General features: G+C 47.0%; 1 protein-coding gene across 2 annotated transcripts in view; it reads left to right on the top strand.

The window, feature by feature from the left end:
• Positions 1-4152: 4152 nt before the first annotated feature.
• hbs1l (HBS1-like translational GTPase) overlaps positions 4153-19814 on the top strand; it is a 93629-nt gene continuing 77967 nt past the window's right edge. For both annotated transcript variants that reach the window (XM_079531041.1, XM_079531040.1), the window contains exon 1: positions 4153-4306. In XM_079531041.1, the coding sequence (XP_079387167.1) occupies positions 4264-4306 (43 nt within the window). In that variant the 5' untranslated portion in view covers positions 4153-4263. The remainder of the gene's footprint in view (positions 4307-19814) is intronic.

The following is a 19814-nucleotide window of genomic DNA, read 5'->3' as shown; positions in this document are numbered from 1 at the left end:
ACGAACAACAACAACAACACTACACGCACACGCGCGCGCTGCAACAACACACAGCTACGTCCAGTGTGTGTGTGTGTGTGTGTGTGCGTGCGTGCGTGCGCGGGGGGGAATTTGGATCGCCTCGCGATGCAGCGAAAATGCCACTACACTACACAGGGCTCGACAGTGCGACTAGGTACTCGCATTTGCGCCTTACAACATCACCGTGCGAGTTGTAACATTCACTTTGTACCACCGGTGCGACTACACAATCCGAACTTTAAAGCTACAACTTGCGCAGTTTACATCCACAAGAATGTGTCACTCTCTCGGTTCTGCACCGCTGCTGGAGAAGTATAGCACTGTCGCAGGCAGCGCCACTAATCCCCCCCCCCCCCCCCCCCCCCACACACCCCAGAGACGGAGGAGAGAGAAGAGAGCGAGAGAGACAGAGAGCACACACGTGAGTCCTGCAAATTATATTGACCCAATATTAATTTGTACAACCTAGCAAAGCATAAGATATCATGCTTTGGAGAATAGGCTGGTCTCTCTTTTTACAAGACATAAGCCATTGCATACAGCTTCTCAACCCTTTTAAATTTCAAGGACCCCCATAACTCTGAGAGTAAAACCAAATGGACCCATAAGAGTCCCATTTGATTCCATTTGTACAGTATCACAGTTAAACGTTATAACAGAGTCCATTTGGTTCCATTTGTACACTCTCAGAGTTACAGACCTGTAGGGTCCACTTGGTTCCATTTGTACACTCTCAGAGTTACAGACCTATAATGGGTCCATTTGGAACCCCCTCAAGGAACCATGAGGGTCCCTGGATCACACCTTTGACAGCCACTGCTTTAAATCTATACATAACTAATATAGAGCATATTTGATCCATTTATTGTTATGGATAAGAACAACAACACTACACGCGCGCGCGCGCACGCGCTGCAACACAAAACAGCTGCATACAACGCGTGTCACTGTGGACTTCTGTATCTGTGGACTTCTGTATCGCAACGCGGGGCAACGCAACTCTGGGATGAGCGGGCCGAAGGCCCGCGAAATTCTAGTAGAATACGTTAGCTTTATACTTTTGATAAACAGTGTACACATATGGTTTGTATTCCTTAAGGTTCTTGTATTCCATTTGACATCCTTCTCCTGTCACAGCAGCTCTCTCTCTCTCTCTCTCTCTCTCTCGCTCTCTCTCTCTCTCTCTCTCTCTCTCTCTCTCTCTCTGTCTCCCTCTCTCTCTCTCTCTCTGTCTCTCTCTCTAAGGTAACATGAGTTCCATTGAGCAGCTCGTCACGATGACCTCAGCAGGTGTTTGTGTGTGTGTGTGTGTGTGTGTGTGTGTGTGTGTGTGTGTGTGTGTGTGTGTGTGTGTGTGTGTGTGTGTGTGTGTGTGTGTGTGTGTGTCTCCGCTCTATTTTTGGGGGTAAACACACCATGCTTGCCTCATATTCCATATCTTATCACACACACACACACACACACACACACACACACACACACACACACACACACACACACACACACACACACACACGTCACTTATTGTCTGTCATTGTCTTTTATTAAAGCTCATCTCAACAGATCAGATGATGTCATCACAGCTAGGATACGCACGCACGCACGCACGCACGCACGCACGCACGTGTTTTACACCGTGAAGCTAAAACCCAACTAGAAGTGCTCTCTGTCGAGGTGTGACTTGCACCTTGTGCACCAGTAGTCCATACATAGCCTCCATACCCAGGCCCAGTAGGCCACACATAGCCTCCATACACAGGCCCAGTATAGGCCACACATAGCCTCCATACCCAGGCCCAGTAGGCCACACATAGCCTCCATACCCAGGCCCAGTAGGCCACACATAGCCTCCATACCCAGGCCCAGTAGGCCACACACAGCCTCCATACCCAGGCCCAGTAGGCCACACATAGCCTCCATACCCAGGCCCAGTAGGCCACACACAGCCTCCATACCCAGGCCCAGTAGGCCACACATAGCCTCCATACCCAGGCCCAGTAGGCCACACATAGCCTCCATACCCAGGCCCAGTATAGGCCACACACAGCCTCCATACCCAGGCCCAGTAGGCCACACATAGCCTCCATACCCAGGCCCAGTAGGCCACACATAGCCTCCATACCCAGGCCCAGTAGGCCACACATAGCCTCATATGGCCCAGTATAGGCCACACATAGCCTCCATACCCAGGCCCAGTATAGGCCATACATAGCCTCCATACCCAGGCCCAGTAGGCCACACATAGCCTCCATACCCAGGCCCAGTATAGGCCACACATAGCCTCCATACCCAGGCCCAGTATAGGCCACACATAGCCTCCATACCCAGGCCCAGTATAGGCCATACATATAGCCTCATATGGCCCAGTATAGGCCACACATAGCCTCCATACCCAGGCCCAGTATAGGCCACACATAGCCTCCATACCCAGGCCCAGTATAGGCCACACATAGCCTCCATACCCAGGCCCAGTAGGTCACATAGCCTCCATACCCAGGCCCAGTATAGGCCATACATAGCCTCATATGGCCCAGTATAGGCCACACATAGCCTCCATACCCAGGCCCAGTATAGGCCACACATAGCCTCCATACCCAGGCCCAGTAGGTCACATAGCCTCCATACCCAGGCCCAGTATAGGCCACACATAGCCTCCATACCCAGGCCCAGTAGTAGGCGTGAATCACAGCCATGATTTGATTGGGTTAAACTGTGAGGATTCAGCACAGGAAAGTGTGGACGCCAAAGCTGATTGGATGTATGTATGATGATGTCATCCTCAATACAAGATGCATTCAGCTAAGATGGACGACCTGCAACACCTGGAACAGGAGAATGGAGGGTGCGTGCGTGCGTGCGTGCGTGCGTGCGTGCGTGTCTGCCGGATATACTGTAGGCAGGTGTAACCGCGAGTCTCGGAAACAGTGATGTCACTCTGGGTGGCGTGCTCAATTGTGTGTGTGTGTGTGTGTGTGTGTGTGTGTGTGTGTGTGTGTGTGTGTGTGTGTGTGTGACAGGGTGGGTCTCCCATGGGTGAGGCTCCTATACACCAAAGGGCATAACCTTTGAGAAATGGGTCGCAACCCAAACTACTCACAGGTGCACGCATGTGTGTGTGTGAGAGTGTGTGAGAGTGTGTGAGAGTGTGTGAGAGTGTGTGAGAGTGTGTGAGAGTGTGCGTGCGTGCGTGCGTGCGTGCCTTCACTGCCTTGCGTGTGTACATGGAGTCTGCAACCATTTCCTTTGTCTCCTGTTTAGTTCTACACTCTCAGAGTTACAGAGCTGTGATTGTAATTTATAGGTTTTTTTTAGCTCTAATATGTCTATCATGTTGTTTGTGTGACGCCCAGGATTCGATCTGTTAAATAGTGCATCTCCGGCCGACAGGTGCGAAGGGGTTTTGCCGACGTGCTAATGGGGGAGCGTTGAAACCTAAGGCTACTAATGGGGGGAGCGTTGAAACCTACGGCTACTCGCATGCTGTGGACCTGCAGTTTGCTATAACAGAAATGTGCACAAAGGGCTGCCAACAAGTTGTCGGTCTGCCATTTTTGAAAAATCGTGAAAATGTGGCGCAAATCTTTGAATATATATTCTTTCCGAGCGACCGTTTTAAACTTGCTTCTAGGGGGTCCCTGGAACAACATATTTTCAGATGGGGGTCGACATCTTATTCAGAAAGCTAGTGGTAAAAATCATTTTTTTATTTTGCAGATTTGACACACATTTAGCTAATTTTAACCTATAACTATTTTAACCTCTTAGCAGATTTTGTATTGACCTGTAGGCTATACTTTCATTTGAAATGTACCCATTCTACAAACTGTGAAATCAATCAATCAATCAATCAATCAATCAATCAATCAATCAATCAATCAATCAATCAATCAATCAATCAATCAATCAAAAACCTACTACTACTACTAATAATAATTATTATTATAATTATTTTTTTAAATAAAATAATAATAATAATAATAATAATAATAATAATAATAATAATAATAAAACAAAATACAAATCGCGACCCATATAAAACGGGCCCGCGGCCCCTCACCGGGTCCGCGACCCTCAGTTTGCCAACCCCCCCAAGTGCAACAGTGAACAGAGCATGCGCAGAGGGAGGCTGTGACGTGTTGTGCATCATGGCGGCAGCAGTAGACACACACTCACATGTTTAATAAAACAACACAAACACAACATTTAAACTCCTTGTTTTAAACTCCTTTAAATCAGAACACCATGTCCAGACACAGGAATGTCCGAGGATACAACTACGACGAAGGTAAATAAACTAACTAAACGTTGTTAAATGTTATGAAACTGTAATTATAAACAACAAACCCCAACAGGCCTCAAAGCAGCTGCTAAACACATTATTAGCCGACATGCTAACGACAGCCCCGTCCACTTTAATGGGGAACTGAAGCTAATAATGCTAACGACAGCCCCGTCCACTTTAATGGGGAACTGAAGCTAATAATGCTAACGACAGCCCCGTCCACTTTAATGGGGAACTGAAGCTAATAATGCTAACGACAGCCCCGTCCACTTGAATGGGGAACTGAAGCTAATAATGCTAACGACAGCCCCGTCCAGTTCAATGGGAATTGAAGCTAACCCCCGGTTAGCTTCAGTTAGCTTCAGTTCCCATTCAACTGGACGGGGCTGTCGTTAGCATTATTAGCTTCAGTTCCCATTCAACTGGACGGGGCTGTCGTTAGCAGCATTAGCTTCAGTTTCCCATTCAAGTGGACGGGGCTGTCGTTAGCAGCATTAGCTTCAGTTCCCATTCAACTGGACGGGGCTGTCGTTAGCATATCATGCGGCTAACGGCATCCCCGTCCAGTTCAATGGTAAATGAAGCTAACCTCCGTTAGCTTGAAGCTAAGTGAAGTTAGCAGCTGGTTTGTAGATAATGTTGGCAGTCGTGTCACTTAAAGTTGGCAACACACACACACACACACACACACACACACACACACACACACACACACACACACACACACACACAGTATGTTCAATTTATCTGCGTGAGAGTATGAGTAGAACCAATATGTTGTTGTGAGAAGTATACATTTACACTATGGAATGGATGTAACCAAATGGACCCTTAGGCCAACATAAATGCCTGTTATAGCCATTTGGTTGTTGTGAGAATACGTTAGACATTACATTATGAATGTAATGTAACCAAATGGACCCTTATATCCCGGCTGTAGTGTTTGGTTGTTGTGAGAAGTGGAGTTTGCTGATGAGGCACAACAGATGAATGACATCTGGATCAAAGCAAGCTGAGCTTTTCTCTGTTTGTACAATCACTGCTAATGAGAGAATAAGGCACGGTTCATACTCCTATTTTAGAGCTGAATAAAAGTGTTTTTTTCTCTATAGAGCCTACAATGTGACGTCATTTGAGGTTCGGGGGGGCGGGTACCGTCCTAAAGTCGGCTCTTCGGTGCTACTGAAAATATCTGACGAGCCGAAATCATTTCGGCACTACAGCTACTACTAAAATAGGAGTATGAATCGGCCCTTACACATGTACAATATACTGTACTGTACTGTACTGTAGTGATGAGTGGTTCTGACAGACAGGTAGTGTGTGCATGCTGGGTGGTGTGTGGTTCTGACAGACAGGTAGTGTGTGCAGGCTGGGTGGTGAGTGGTTCTGACAGACAGGTAGTGTGTGCAGGCTGGGTGGTGTGTGGTTCTGACAGACAGGTAGTGTGTGCAGGCTGGGTGGTGAGTGGTTCTGACAGACAGGTAGTGTGTGCAGGCTGGGTGGTGAGTGGTTCTGACAGACAGGTAGTGTGTGCAGGCTGGGTGGTGTGTGGTTCTGACAGACAGGTAGTGTGTGCAGGCTGGGTGGTGAGTGGTTCTGACAGACAGGTAGTGTGTGCAGGCTGGGTGGTGAGTGGTTCTGACAGACAGGTAGTGTGTGCAGGCTGGGTGGTGTGTGGTTCTGACAGACAGGTAGTGTGTGCAGGCTGGGTGGTGTGTGGTTCTGACAGACTGGTAGTGTGTGCAGGCTGGGTGGTGTGTGGTTCTGACAGACGGGTAGTGTGTGCAGGCTGGGTGGTGTCTGGTTCTGGGTGGTGTGTGATAATCCGGTTGAAGTATTCCTTCGGTGCGGCGACTGCGGCGGCGGGCCCGGGAGAACAATAACGCTAAAGGTTCACAAAGTTTATTACACATTATCATCATCACCTTCATTTATACTCGGAATACAGTTGAGGGCAAGCCTTCATTTTCAATGTAGCCGAGGTTTACAATACACAAAATACAGTCAAAAAACAATACATCAAACATTATAAATCAGGATAAATTACAAAGGAACTTTATACAGAACAACCATCAGTAAAATAGATCAATTGAAGCAGGAGCGATCACGGTGAAAAATGTTCTGGAGCATTCCGATTGCGGCGGAAGCCATGCAAGGTACCAACCTGCACATCAGGAGCAATCTGGGGTTCAGTGTCTTGCCCAAGGACACTTCGACATGTAGACAGGAGGAGGCGAGATTCGAACCGCCGACCCATGGATCATTGGACGACCTGCTCTACCTCCTGAGCAGGTCGTCTACGATGATTAGAGCGCCCCTCACTTCACACGGGTGTGATTTTTTTTAAGAGTAGCAAGTGAGAGTAGCAGTGAAATCAGCACATTCGTCTAGGTAAACAGTGCTTTTATTTTACATTCCATGGACCAGAAGACAGAGCTCTGGACATGTTCAGGTATTTAGACAGATATCTGGTGTTGTGTTTATAGAAGACAGAGCTCTGGGGTGGGCGATATGGACAAAAGTATTATCACGATATTTTTCAAGCCTTATCACGATACACGATATTATCACGATATTTTTTTTTCGCACGTTTTTATATACGGGTTTAATGTTTGTTTTTAATTCAATGTTTGTTTTAAAAACGCCATTGACAATGAAGAGAAATTAATGTTTGTTTTGTCCCTAACACAAACATTAAATCCCATTAACAATAAAGAGAATTTAATGTTTGTTTTGACAGTTTGTTTTACATCATCATTACATCACATCATAGCAATGCAATCAGAGCGCCCCTCACTTCACACAGGTGTGATTTACAGTACAATGTAACAAAAAACTAATAAATACCATTTAGTAGACCCTCCAGAAAAACGCGGGCAAACATATTATTATTATTTAATATTGATTATGATTATGATATGCAGGGTTTTATGTGAATTTATGCAGCAAAATATGATATATAATATAATCACTTTTGAAAAAGTGATTAACCTACACCCTATGGTATTGGTTCTCAAAGTGGGGTCCAGCAGTTCCAGGAGGTCCCCAGCTAAATTTATGAATATCATAAATATCTATTTAACCACTTTAATCATACACATTGGCTACTTGAAAATAGCCGATCTACAAGCTCACACACAATATTTTTTCAGATTGGGGTCCACAGTCAAATACATATTAATTTAGGGGTCCTTGATTGAGTGAGCAGAGCCATGCAAAACGTCTGCCTTTCATGATTTTCAAGGCAAAAAAAAGCAAAGCTTTGTCAACACTCTGCCTTAATTTACTGCTCTTCAAGGCAAAAGGAATACCTCATGTCATTCCTTAGATAAGTGAAACTCCGGTTTATGTTGTGGTTTTACTCTCTATTAGGGATTTAAAATGTTATGCTTGCAAGTGTTGATCCCATCTGCTTCCATGGAATACTATAACGTTTTGCTGAGTTGGTTTGCTGGATACGTTTTTGAACGTGGTGACTGAGTTGACAAGGAGTAGGCTATCATCAATGGACGCACGTCGCATAAAGTAGGATTCACTTTAAATTGTCATTATGAAAGTTTCTTGAGTTTTGGCGGAGCTACATTATAGACTGAGCAAGGGAGGAGAAGACTGACGGAGTGTACAGCGCAAGTCAGCACACACACGCACACACACACACAGCGTGTGTTTTGCAAACTATGAAGTGGCTGTCGGCGAAACCGTAGGAGTTTGAAAATATTTCAAAATAATGTTCGTACTTGTCCCTTACGGACGGAGAATCCGAAATAGTTCCATACCACTGCTGTACAGTTCTTTTTGGGAACTAGCCCTTCCTCAACCTCCACTCGCTCGACATCTGAGTATAATTGCCTGTCCATTTCTTTCGTCTTTCTTTACACATTATTCTGTGCGGAGCGCAGTGTGTAGACAAACTCCTGCAGTGCTTCCCTCTGCTCAGAAGAAAGGGGCGGGGACTTTGGGAGTGCTTAGAACCCACCCGATCTATAAGCAAACAATGCCTTGCATTGCGGTGCAGTAGCGAAGCGTTGTTAGCTTGTAGATTTGTTATTTTTGGTGAACGAAACCGTCGTACTGCAGAAGTATAAATTACACATCATAGAACGTGCATGCGCTGCATCTGATGGAGTGAATTTATCGTGATGGAAACGATAACTCTAAAAAGCCGTATCGTGGAGACGTTGTATCGTCCCGACGATATTTATCGCCATATCGAACACCCCTAGTTTAGACAGATATCTGGTGTTGTGTTTATAGAAGACAGAGCTCTGGACACGTTCAGGTGTTTAGACAGATATCTGGTGTTGTGTTTATAGAAGACAGAGCTCTGGACACGTTCAGGTGTTTAGACAGATATCTGGTGTTGTGTTTATAGAAGACAGAGCTCTGGACACGTTCAGGTGTTTAGACAGATATCTGGTGTTGTGTTTATAGAAGACAGAGCTCTGGACACGTTCAGGTGTTTAGACAGATATCTGGTGTTGTGTTCATAGAAGACAGAGCTCTGGACATGTTCAGGTGTTTAGACAGATATCTGGTGTTGTGTTTATAGAAGACAGAGCTCTGGACACGTTCAGGTGTTTAGACAGATATCTGGTGTTGTGTTTATAGAAGTCAGAGCTCTGGACACGTTCAGGTGTTTAGACAGATATCTGGTGTTGTGTTTATAGAAGACAGAGCTCTCTGGACACGTTCAGGTGTTTAGACAGATATCTGGTGTTGTGTTTATAGAAGACAGAGCTCTGGACACGTTCAGGTGTTTGAACAGATATCTGGTGTTGTGTTTATAGAAGACAGAGCTCTCTGGACACGTTCAGGTGTTTAGACAGATATCTGGTGTTGTGTTTATAGAAGCAGAGCTCTGGGGCCTGTTCCACGAAACTTGGATTAACTAATCCAGGATTTAGGCCAAAACCAGGCTTTTTAAATCCTGGTCTTTACAGCCTGGTTTATTCCGTTCCACTAAAGCCAAGCAAGGCTCAGAATTGGCGTATTTGGTGAGCCAGGATCATAAAGCCTGGCTGAATGCAGAGCCTGGCTTTTCTCTCTAGACCCATTTGGTGGAACACAGATTTACTGATCCTTCTTCTTCGTGGGGTATTATGGCAGTTGGCATCCTTAATAGTTGCATTACTGCCCCCTTCTGTATATCTCAGTATCTTTACTAATCTATTCAAGACTTACTGATACAAGGACTTAAGCTTCTAAAATAAATACTGCTGCTGTAATTAAAGGGAGAAAATACTCTCAATAGTGGATAGACTGAATGATTAACTACCCCAAAGATATAGTTTACATTTTACCACTACTATTAACTTAAAACAGAATTCTTCAATACTACTGCTCTCAATAGTAGATTAACTACCCCAAAAATATAGTCCACTACTCTTAACTTAAAACATAATGAAATCGTCATAATAAATGTAACAGAATTCTTAATATTGTAAGCATAATGATATTGTAGCATGGTGATATTTGGCCATAACTCCCTCCTCTGAGGGAGCTACCTTTGGGGAAGGGGGTTGTTACCCAGACAGGGGCCAGACTGGTGAACCGTGGGTCATGGGTTCAATAGTGGGTGAAATGTTACAATGGTAATATGTTGTAAAACAATGAGGGTAACGGGTACGGTCGCCCCTTTTCCATCTCACCCCACCTAGCTGTAAATAACAAACATAATTCATGTTGGTGATTATATAAAAGGTATTATCATATTCATTTATCATTATTAACTTCACCCTGCAACCCATAGTGTTTTATTTAGCTGCCAGGGGCAGGTGGGCAACCTTTAGTGTTTTATTTAGCTGCCAGGGGCAAGTGGGCAACATTTATCTGCCAGGGGCAGGTGGGCGACCCTTAGTGTTTTATTTAGCTGCCAGGGGGAGGTGGGCAACCCTTAGTGTTTTATTTAGCTGCCAGGGGCAGGTGGGCAACCCTTAATTTTTTATTTAGCTGCCAGGGGCAGGTGGGCAACCCTTAGTGTTTTATTTAGCTTCCAGGGGCAGGTGGGCAACCCTTAGTGTTTTATTTAGCTGCCAGGGACAGGTGGGCAACCCTTAGTGTTTTATTTAGCTGCCAGGGGCAGGTGGGCAACCCTTAGTGTTTTATTTAGCTGCCAGGGGCAGGTGGGCAACCCTTAGTGTTTTATTTAGCTGCCAGGGGCAGGTTGGCGACCCTTAGTGTTTTATTTAGCTGCCAGGGGCAGGTTGGCAACCCTTAGTGTTTTATTTAGCTGCCAGGGGCAGGTGGGCAACCCTTAGTGTTTTATTTAGCTGCCAGGGACAGGTGGGCAACCCTTAGTGTTTTATTTAGCTGCCAGGGGCAGGTGGGCAACCCTTAGTGTTTTATTTAGCTGCCAGGGGCAGGTGGGCAACCCTTAGTGTTTTATTTAGCTGCCAGGGGCAGGTGGGCAACCCTTAGTGTTTTATTTAGCTGCCAGGGGGAGGTGGGCAACCCTTAGTGTTTTATTTAGCTGCCAGGGGCAGGTGGGCAACCCTTAGTGTTTTATTTAGCTGCCAGGGGCAGGTGGGCAACCCTTAGTGTTTTATTTAGCTGCCAGGGGCAGGTGGGCAACCCTTAGTGTTTTATTTAGCTGCCAGGGGCAGGTGGGCAACCCTTAGTGTTTTATTTAGCTGCCAGGGGGAGGTGGGCGACCCTTAGTGTTTTATTTAGCTGCCAGGGGCAGGTGGGCAACCCTTAGTGTTTTATTTAGCTGCCAGGGACAGGTGGGCAACCCTTAGTGTTTTATTTAGCTGCCAGGGGCAGGTGGGCAACCCTTAGTGTTTTATTTAGCTGCCAGGGGCAGGTGGGCAACCCTTAGTGTTTTATTTAGCTGCCAGGGGGAGGTGGGCAACCCTTAGTGTTTTATTTAGCTGCCAGGGGCAGGTGGGCAACCCTTAGTGTTTTATTTAGCTGCCAGGGGCAGGTGGGCAACCCTTAGTGTTTTATTTAGCTGCCAGGGGCAGGTGGGCAACCCGTAGTGTTTTATTTAGCTGCCAGGGGCAGGTGGGCAACCCTTAGTGTTTTATTTAGCTGCCAGCGGGAGGTGGGCAACCCTTAGTGTTTTATTTAGCTGCCAGGGGCAGGTGGGCAACCCTTAGTCTTTTATTTAGCTGCCAGGGGCAGGTGGGCAACCCGTAGTGTTTTATTTAGCTGCCAGGGGCAGGTGGGCAACCCTTAGTGTTTTATTTAGCTGCCAGGGGCAGGTGGGCAACCCTTAGTGTTTTATTTAGCTGCCAGGGGCAGGTGGGCAGCCCTTAGTGTTTTATTTAGCTGCCAGGGGCAGGTGGGCAGCCCTTAGTGTTTTATTTAGCTGCCAGGGGCAGGTGGGCAACCCTTAGTGTTTTATTTAGCTGCCAGGGGCAGGTGAGCAACCCTTAGTGTTTTATTTAGCTGCCAGGGGCAGGTGGGCAACCCTTAGTGTTTTATTTAGCTGCCAGGGGCAGGTGGGCAACCCTTAGTGTTTTTTTTAGCTGCCAGGGGGAGGTGGGCGACCCTTAGTGTTTTATTTAGCTGCCAGGGGCAGGTGGGCAACCCTTAGTGTTTTATTTAGCTGCCAGGGACAGGTGGGCAACCCTTAGTGTTTTATTTAGCTGCCAGGGGCAGGTGGGCAACCCTTAGTGTTATATTTAGCTGCCAGGGGCAGGTGGGCGACCCTTAGTGTTTTATTTAGCTGCCAGGGGCAGGTGGGCAACCCTTAGTCTTTTATTTAGCTGCCAGGGGCAGGTGGGCAACATTAAACTGCCAGGGGCAGGTGGGCAACATTTAGCTGCCAGGGCAGGTGGGCAACCCTTAGTGTTTTATTTAGCTGCCAGGGGCAGGTGGGCAACCCTTAGTGTTTTATTTAGCTGCCATGGACAGGTGGGCAACCCTTAGTGTTTTATTTAGCTGCCAGGGGCAGGTGGGCAACCCTTAGTGTTTTATTTAGCTGCCAGGGCAGGTGGGCAACCCTTAGTGTTTTATTTAGCTGCCAGGGGCAGGTGGGCAACCCTTAGTGTTTTATTTAGCTGCCAGGGGCAGGTGGGCAACCCTTAGTGTTTTATTTAGCTGCCAGGGGCAGGTGGGCGACCCTTAGTGTTTTATTTAGCTGCCAGGGGCAGGTGGGCAACCCTTAGTGTTTTATTTAGCTGCCAGGGGCAGGTGGGCAACATTTAGCTGCCAGGGGCTTGTGGGCAACCCTTAGTGTTTTATTTAGCTGCCAGGGGCAGGTGGGCAACCCTTAGTGTTTTATTTAGCTGCCAGGGGCAGGTGGGCAATATTTAGCTGCCAGGGGCAGGTGGACAACCCTTAGTGTTTAATTTAGCTGCCAGGGGCAGGTGGGCAACCCTTAGTGTTTTATTTAGCTGCCAGGGGCAGGTGGGCAACATTAAACTGCCAGGGGCAGGTGGGCAACATTTAGCTGCCAGGGCAGGTGGGCAACACTTAGTGTTTTATTTAGCTGCCAGGGGCAGGTGGGCAACCCTTAGTGTTTTATTTAGCTGCCAGGGGCAGGTGGGCAACCCTTAGTGTTTTATTTAGCTGCCAGGGGCAGGTGGGCAACCCTTAGTGTTTTATTTAGCTGCCAGGGGCAGGTGGGCAACCCTTAGTGTTTTATTTAGCTGCCAGGGGCAGGTGGGCAACCCTTAGTGTTTTATTTAGCTGCCAGGGGCAGGTGGGCAACCCTTAGTGTTTTATTTAGCTGCCAGGGGCAGGTGGGCAACCCTTAGTGTTTTATTTCGCTGCCAGGGGCAGGTGGGCAACCCTTAGTGTTTTATTTAGCTGCCAGGGGCAGGTGGACAACATTTAGCTGCCAGGGGCAGGTGGGCAACCCTTAGTGTTTTATTTAGCTGCCAGGGGCAGGTGGGCAACATTAAACTGCCAGGGGCAGGTGGGCAACATTTAGCTGCCAGGGCAGGTGGGCAACACTTAGTGTTTTATTTAGCTGCCAGGGGGAGGTGGGCGACCCTAAGTGTTTTATTTAGCTGCCAGGGGCAGGTGGGCAACCCTTAGTGTTTTATTTAGCTGCCAGGGGCAGGTGGGCAACCCTTAGTGTTTTATTTAGCTGCCAGGGGCAGGTGGGCGACCCTTAGTGTTTTATTTAGCTGCCAGGGACAGGTGGGCAACCCTTAGTGTTTTATTTAGCTGCCAAGGGCAGGTGGGCGACCCTTAGTGTTTTATTTAGCTGCCAGGGGCAGGTGGGCAACCCTTAGTGTTTTATTTAGCTGCCAGGGACAGGTGGGCAACCCTTAGTGTTTTATTTAGCTGCCAGGGGCAGGTGGGCAACCCTTAGTGTTTTATTTAGCTGCCAGGGACAGGTGGGCAACCCTTAGTGTTTTATTTAGCTGCCAGGGGCAGGTGGGCAACCCTTAGTGTTTTATTTAGCTGCCAGGGGCAGGTGGGCAACCCTTAGTGTTTTATTTAGCTGCCAAGGGCAGGTGGGCAACATTTAGCTGCCAGGGGCTTGTGGGCAACCCTTAGTGTTTTATTTAGCTGCCAGGGGCAGGTGGGCAACCCTTAGTGTTTTATTTAGCTGCCAGGGGCAGGTGGGCAACCCTTAGTGTTTAATTTAGCTGCCAGGGGCAGGTGGGCAACCCTTAGTGTTTAATTTAGCTGCCAGGGGCAGGTGGGCAACCCTTAGTGTCAACGCGTGTGCGTGTGTATTATTATTATTATTATTATATTTATGGATATGTAGGCCTATGTTATGTTTATATATACGATAATAACTAGAGATTCTCCGATCAGGTTTTTTGGGGCCGATCACCGATCACTGGAAGCAGTATCTGCCGATACCGATCACAGTGTCGTGAAATCCATAAATTGTTCCATTGTGTAGCATTTACAAAAGGTGGCCTTACACTAGCCGATTTTCTTCAATCTGAAATCTGATAGCACCACACACTACAGGATAATCGGAGCGGGGCAGAGCAAATATCAAACATTCTTGATCGCGCTTTAAGCGGTCGGGCACCCCCCGAGCGTCAAAAATGCCCGATTATCGGCTAGTGTAAGGCCACCTTTACTGTATTTAATGAATGACTCTTCTTACACATCATTGACATTGTAAGTATAAAAATTAGGATCATGAATTGACAACAGTTTATTGCAGGCTGAGGCAACGTGCAATATTTCACTCTAGACTCTCTTAGAGACAACTTGGAGGTTACATAGAGATTCTTAGAGCAGTGGTTCCCAAAGTGGGGTCCGGGGACCCCCAGGGGTCCTTGAGGGAGTTCCAGGGGGTCCGGGGACCCCCAAGGGTCCTTGAGGGAGTTCCAGGGGGTCCGGGGACCCCCAGGGGTCCTTGAGGGAGTTCCAGGGGGTCCGGGGACCCCCAGGGGTCCTTGAGGGAGTTCCAGGGGGTCCCCAGCTAAAAGGATAGTTTGGAACCAAATGGACCCGTTAGGGTTAACATTGATTTTACAATATAAATTTGGGTCTCAGAGATAGAAATTACATTAAATCGGGGTCCGTAGTCAAACTGGGGGTCCTTGAAATTAAACTGGTTGAGAAATATATTTCATTCAGCCAAGACCGGTACATGCATCTGCTTCTGCTTCTGCTAAAGCAGCTAAAACTCTGATGATTGTGTTTGTGTGTAAAAAACAAATGATCCGTTTGGTTAATTTTAAATGCAGCACGCTGAGGAGACGAGGAGAGACGAGACTCTTTTTCTCTCTCCCACCCTCTACTGCAGCGCGCAGTCTCTTTCTCTCTTTGATTTGATTGATTGATTGAAAAATTTATTAACAGTTTGCAGAATTACAGTACATTTCAAGCACAAACTCAATACAAAGGCTGTTAACTGTGAGTGGACGACCCAATTAAGCATTACACTTGTTTCCAATAGGGTCCACAATGTTCAATTCATCAAAAACATTTAGAGATGTACAAATAGACACTTCTATATAGACAAAGGACAGAACAGGAATTCATCATAAAGGAGGTAAAAAGGGAAAAGAAACATATACAGTGAGGGAAAAAAAGGGGTGGGTGGTGGGGGGGATTCACGTTCAGCTCCGTTCATTTGTTTGTTTTCCTTGGAGGAGCTGTGTTGGGTTCCCAAGTTGGCTCCGTGGCCGTACCTTGAGTTGGCTGTGTGGCCGTGACCGTCTCTTGTGTTGTCCTTGTGTTGGGTCCCCAAGTCGGCTCAGTGGCCGTACCTTGAGTTGGCTGTGTGGCCGTGACCATCTCTTGTGTTGTCCTTGTGTTGGGTCCCCAAGTCGGCTCCGTGGCCGTACCTTGAGTTGGCTGTGTGGCCGTGACCGTCTCTTGTGTTGTCCTTGCGTTGGGTCCCCAAGTCGGCTCAGTGGCCATACCTTGAGTTGGCTGTGTGGCCGCGACCGTCTCTTGTGTTGTCCTTGCGTCCGTGTTTGAGGGATTCCGATTTTACAGGGGCCAGTTTCGAATTGCAGCCGTCGGTAGGTGCCCTTTGAGAGCGGTTTTGAAGGAGTCAAGGGATTCGCATGTCTTAATGACTGTTGGTAGGGCGTTCCACATTTTGGTGGCATAGGAGCGAAAATAATTTAGTCCCTTGTTTGTGCCCAATCTGGGTTGTACATGGTTCGTTGCACTCCCTCTGGTGTTGTGGGTGTGGACTTCGTTAACATTAAGGGAGTATCTAGACAGGTACATGGGTATCTTGGTGGTGTATCGAATCTTGTGGACCAGACCCATTGCAAGATGCTGTACTCTGTCGTCGACCCTAAGCCATTCCAGCCTGTCGAAGTGGGCAGGGGTGAGGTTGGTTCGGGGGACGAGGTCAAGTAGGAGCCTGACCAGTTTGTTTTGGGAAGTCTGGAGCCTGGTTTTAAGGGCCTTTGAGGTGCTGTGGTACCAGGAGGTGCATGCATAGTCAAAGAAACCTTGTACAAGGGCTCCTGTTAGGGAATTCAAGGTGTTTTTGTTGACCAGTGAGGAGATCCTGTAAAGGAATCTTGTTCTATGGTGGACCTTTTTGATTACGTTGGTGGCCATTTTATCACCGGAAAGATTAGCCTCCAGGATGGAACCTAGGTAGGTAATTTCATCTTTACGTGTGATAACATTGTCACCCACTCTAACCAAGAAGCCATTTGCCTTGCTGAGATTACTATTAGATCCAAAGAGAATGGATTCATTTTCCCAGGTGTAAAGATAGTTTGTTATCAGCGAGCCAGGTGCAGATTCTACCGAGTTCAGAGCTGAGGGCATTTTCAACCTGCAGTTTGTTCCTGTCCGAGACCAGCAGTGCTGAGTAATCTGCGAACAGGAACAAGTTGCAGTCACAAGCTGAAGTCATGTCGTTAACATATATTAGGAACAGTAGAGCCCCTAGTATGCTTCCTTGTGGAACGCCACAGCTCACTGGGAGGGGGGGGGGGACAGTGTTCCATTCACCTCCACCATCTGTTCTCTCCCCTCCAGGTAGGATTGCATCCAGCTCACTGATCTCACTGAGTTTTAAATCTTGGGGGACCTGTCCCTGTTTGATGGAGAGGTTTACTATGTGGGTGATGATTGGAGCTATAGAGATGGCTGAGTCTCTGAGAAATTTGGAGGGAATATTGTCATGGCCTGTGGCCTTGTGGGGTTGGAGGGCACTCAGTTTCTTAATTACCTCATCAGTTGTTACCATAACTAGTTTAAAATCGTCTTTACAAACACCTAGGTTTCTGTAGAAGGTTTTAATGTGCTCTACACCAAAGAGCCCAGAGTGGGAGGGCAGTTTGTTAACCAGAGTTGTTGCTATGTTTGTAAAGAAGATATTCAAGTAGTTGGTCACCTCAAGCTTGTCAGTGATGAGAGTGTCGTCCGATTTGATGTTTATGCAGTTCTGTTTTGCGTCCCAAAACGCACTTTATAGTTTTGGGCCGCAACCTCCGCTCAACCTATGCGTCCCGTGGACGCAGAGGTTGAGCGGAGGTACTCAGCACACAGTAATAATAATCCACGCGAAGAAAAAAAAATCGCGGGGGAAAAAAATGCGGTAAAACAATAATCTACGGACACGATCATTTTGCATGCCCGCATCCGACCTCATCCTATGTTATAAAAAATAAAATCCACGTAGGAATCGTTCTTGTAGAACCACTAGTCTGTAACAACACTGTCAACACAGCGCGCTGTGCGCCACCATGTTGGATCTGACTGAGCGCACTCAGCGCAGCCTCTAGACTAGAGCTGTTTAGAGACAGAGAGTGACGACAATAGAGTGATCAGTGACGCATGCAGCCCCACGAATAAGCAGTGAACGGAGATGTCGCAACTCTCTCAACTAAACGGCGCTGCCTCCGACAGAAATATTTAGGGGAATTGATTGATTGATTGATTGAAAATTTTATTAACAGTTTGCAGAATTACAGTACATTTCAAGCACAAACTCAATACAAAGGCTGTTAACTGTGAGTGGACGACCCAATTAAGCATTACACTTGTTTACAACAGGGTCCACCATGTTCAATTCATCAAAACATTTAGAGACGTACAAATAGACACTTCTATATAGACAAAGAACAGTACAGGAATTCATCATAATGGAGGTAAAAAGGGAAAAGAAACATATACAGTGAGGGGAAAAAGGGGGGGGGGGGCGGTGGGGGGGGATTCAGATTTTACGGGGGCCAGTTTCGAATTGCAGCCGTCCGTAGGTGCCCTTTGAGAGCGGTTTTGAAGGAGTCAAGGGATTCGCATGTCTTAATGACTGTTGGTAGGGTGTTCCACATTTTGGTGGCATAGGAGCGAAAATAATTTAGTCCCTTGTTTGTGCCGAATCTGGGTTGAACATGATTCGTTGCACTCCGGAACATGTTTTAGCGTGACAAGCAGACCCGATTCAATGGGAAACACACATTGTGTAACACACGCCGATATTTTGACTAAGTATAATAATTGCAACTGCAAACAACTTTTGGTTTAAGCTATGTTAAATCCACTGTTGCCCACTATTAGTATTTCTTACTGAGTTGTGCTTGCTAATACTACTAACCTACATTAAAAATATACTGTATAGGCCTATTTGATATGTTTATATTTTTTTTTTAATAAAAAAATAAAAAAAATGTTTTATTATTATTTTTGAGTGGCGCAACCACTCCCTTACGGAGCTATGTGTGTGGGTGGGTGGCTGGGTGTCTGGGTATGGGCACGAAAACAGCATGGTTGTTTTTCACCATCTGTGCGCAACCTAATGCACACACGCACGTATTAACTGTATGCTTTCGGGGGTGCCAGTGCAGTACAGTAGAGGGGCCGCCACACGGTAACTCTGTCATTCTCAACCGTTCGGACGCGACGCGGCACGCCGGAACCGGCCCGGCCCCCTGGGCGTGTTCCTGGGGGTCTGGAAAATCCCCCCCCCCCCCCCCCCCCCCCGCGAACCCCCACACGGAGTTGCACCACTCACTTCACACAGGTGTGACTTTGTTTTGGGACTCATAAGAATTTTTTGGGACTCATTTGAATGACCACCTGTGCATCCCGGGACCCATTACATTGAAAACCTATTTACATCACTGTTTATGTTTGAAAACCTGGTTTTTAGTTTCTGACCGCAGCCTAGTTGATTGTTTAGTAGCTTCCAGAGCTCACGAGGATTGTTTTTGTTTCCCTGTGCTTTATCATTGATGAAGTTACTTTTAGCTGATTTGGTCATGGCAGTTACACTGTTTCTTAGCTTGGTTCGTTGGGTATTTAGGTTGTCCAACTGAGCTTGGCGAACACTGTCGAAGCGCTTGGCTAGCTTTGACTTGCATTTTAGAAATTCAGAGCATTTTTTGTCTCTGGCTTTCATTGCAGTCAGTATGTCCGAATTCATCCATGGTTCCGAACGGGTTTTGCCCCTGGTGGTTCTCAAAGGAGCCATGTTGTTCAGTACTGATGTAAATTTGGTTTTGAAGCCAAGCCGAGCTTCTTCGACAAGTGTGCTTTTAAGCTCATCGGACCAATCCAGACTCTCCAATTCTTGGTTAAAGACCTCACTAGAGTAGGTTTTGAGGTCCCTTGATATGACTGTTTTGTGGCAGCCGGTCTTAAGTTTTTGTATTTTGCTGGTACAGAATATCATAAAATGATCACTAAGCCCACATACAATAACCCCTTTCATGTCACAGATTAATTTCGTTTTTCGGAACCATTTTTATTTTTTACCCGTGAAGAGCTCTAGTTTATATGTCTCTGTTACACTGGGTTGAGTGAGAGGGGTTTGGGTTGCTGCGTTCCTTCTCTCTCTGCCTTAGCAGCAGTGAGAGGGGTTTGGGTTGCTGCGTTCCTTCTCTCTCTGCCTTAGCAGCAGTGAGAGGGGTTTGGGTTGCTGCGTTCCTTCTCTCTCTGCCTTAGCAGCAGTGAGAGGGGTTTGGGTTGCTGCGTTCCTTCTCTCTCTGCCTTAGCAGCAGTGAGAGGGGTTTGGGTTGCTGCGTTCCTTCACTCTCTCTGCCTTAGCAGCAGTGAGAGGGGTTTGGGTTGCTGCGTTCCTTCTCTCTCTGCCTTAGCAGCAGTGAGAGGGGTTTGGGTTGCTGCGTTCCTTCTCTCTCTGCCTTAGCAGCAGTGAGAGGGG

Source organism: Electrona antarctica (genome assembly GCF_951216825.1).
Source record: "Electrona antarctica genome assembly, contig: scaffold_120, whole genome shotgun sequence".
Lineage (NCBI taxonomy): Eukaryota > Metazoa > Chordata > Actinopteri > Myctophiformes > Myctophidae > Electrona > Electrona antarctica.
This window is presented reverse-complemented; position numbering and strand designations above follow the sequence as displayed.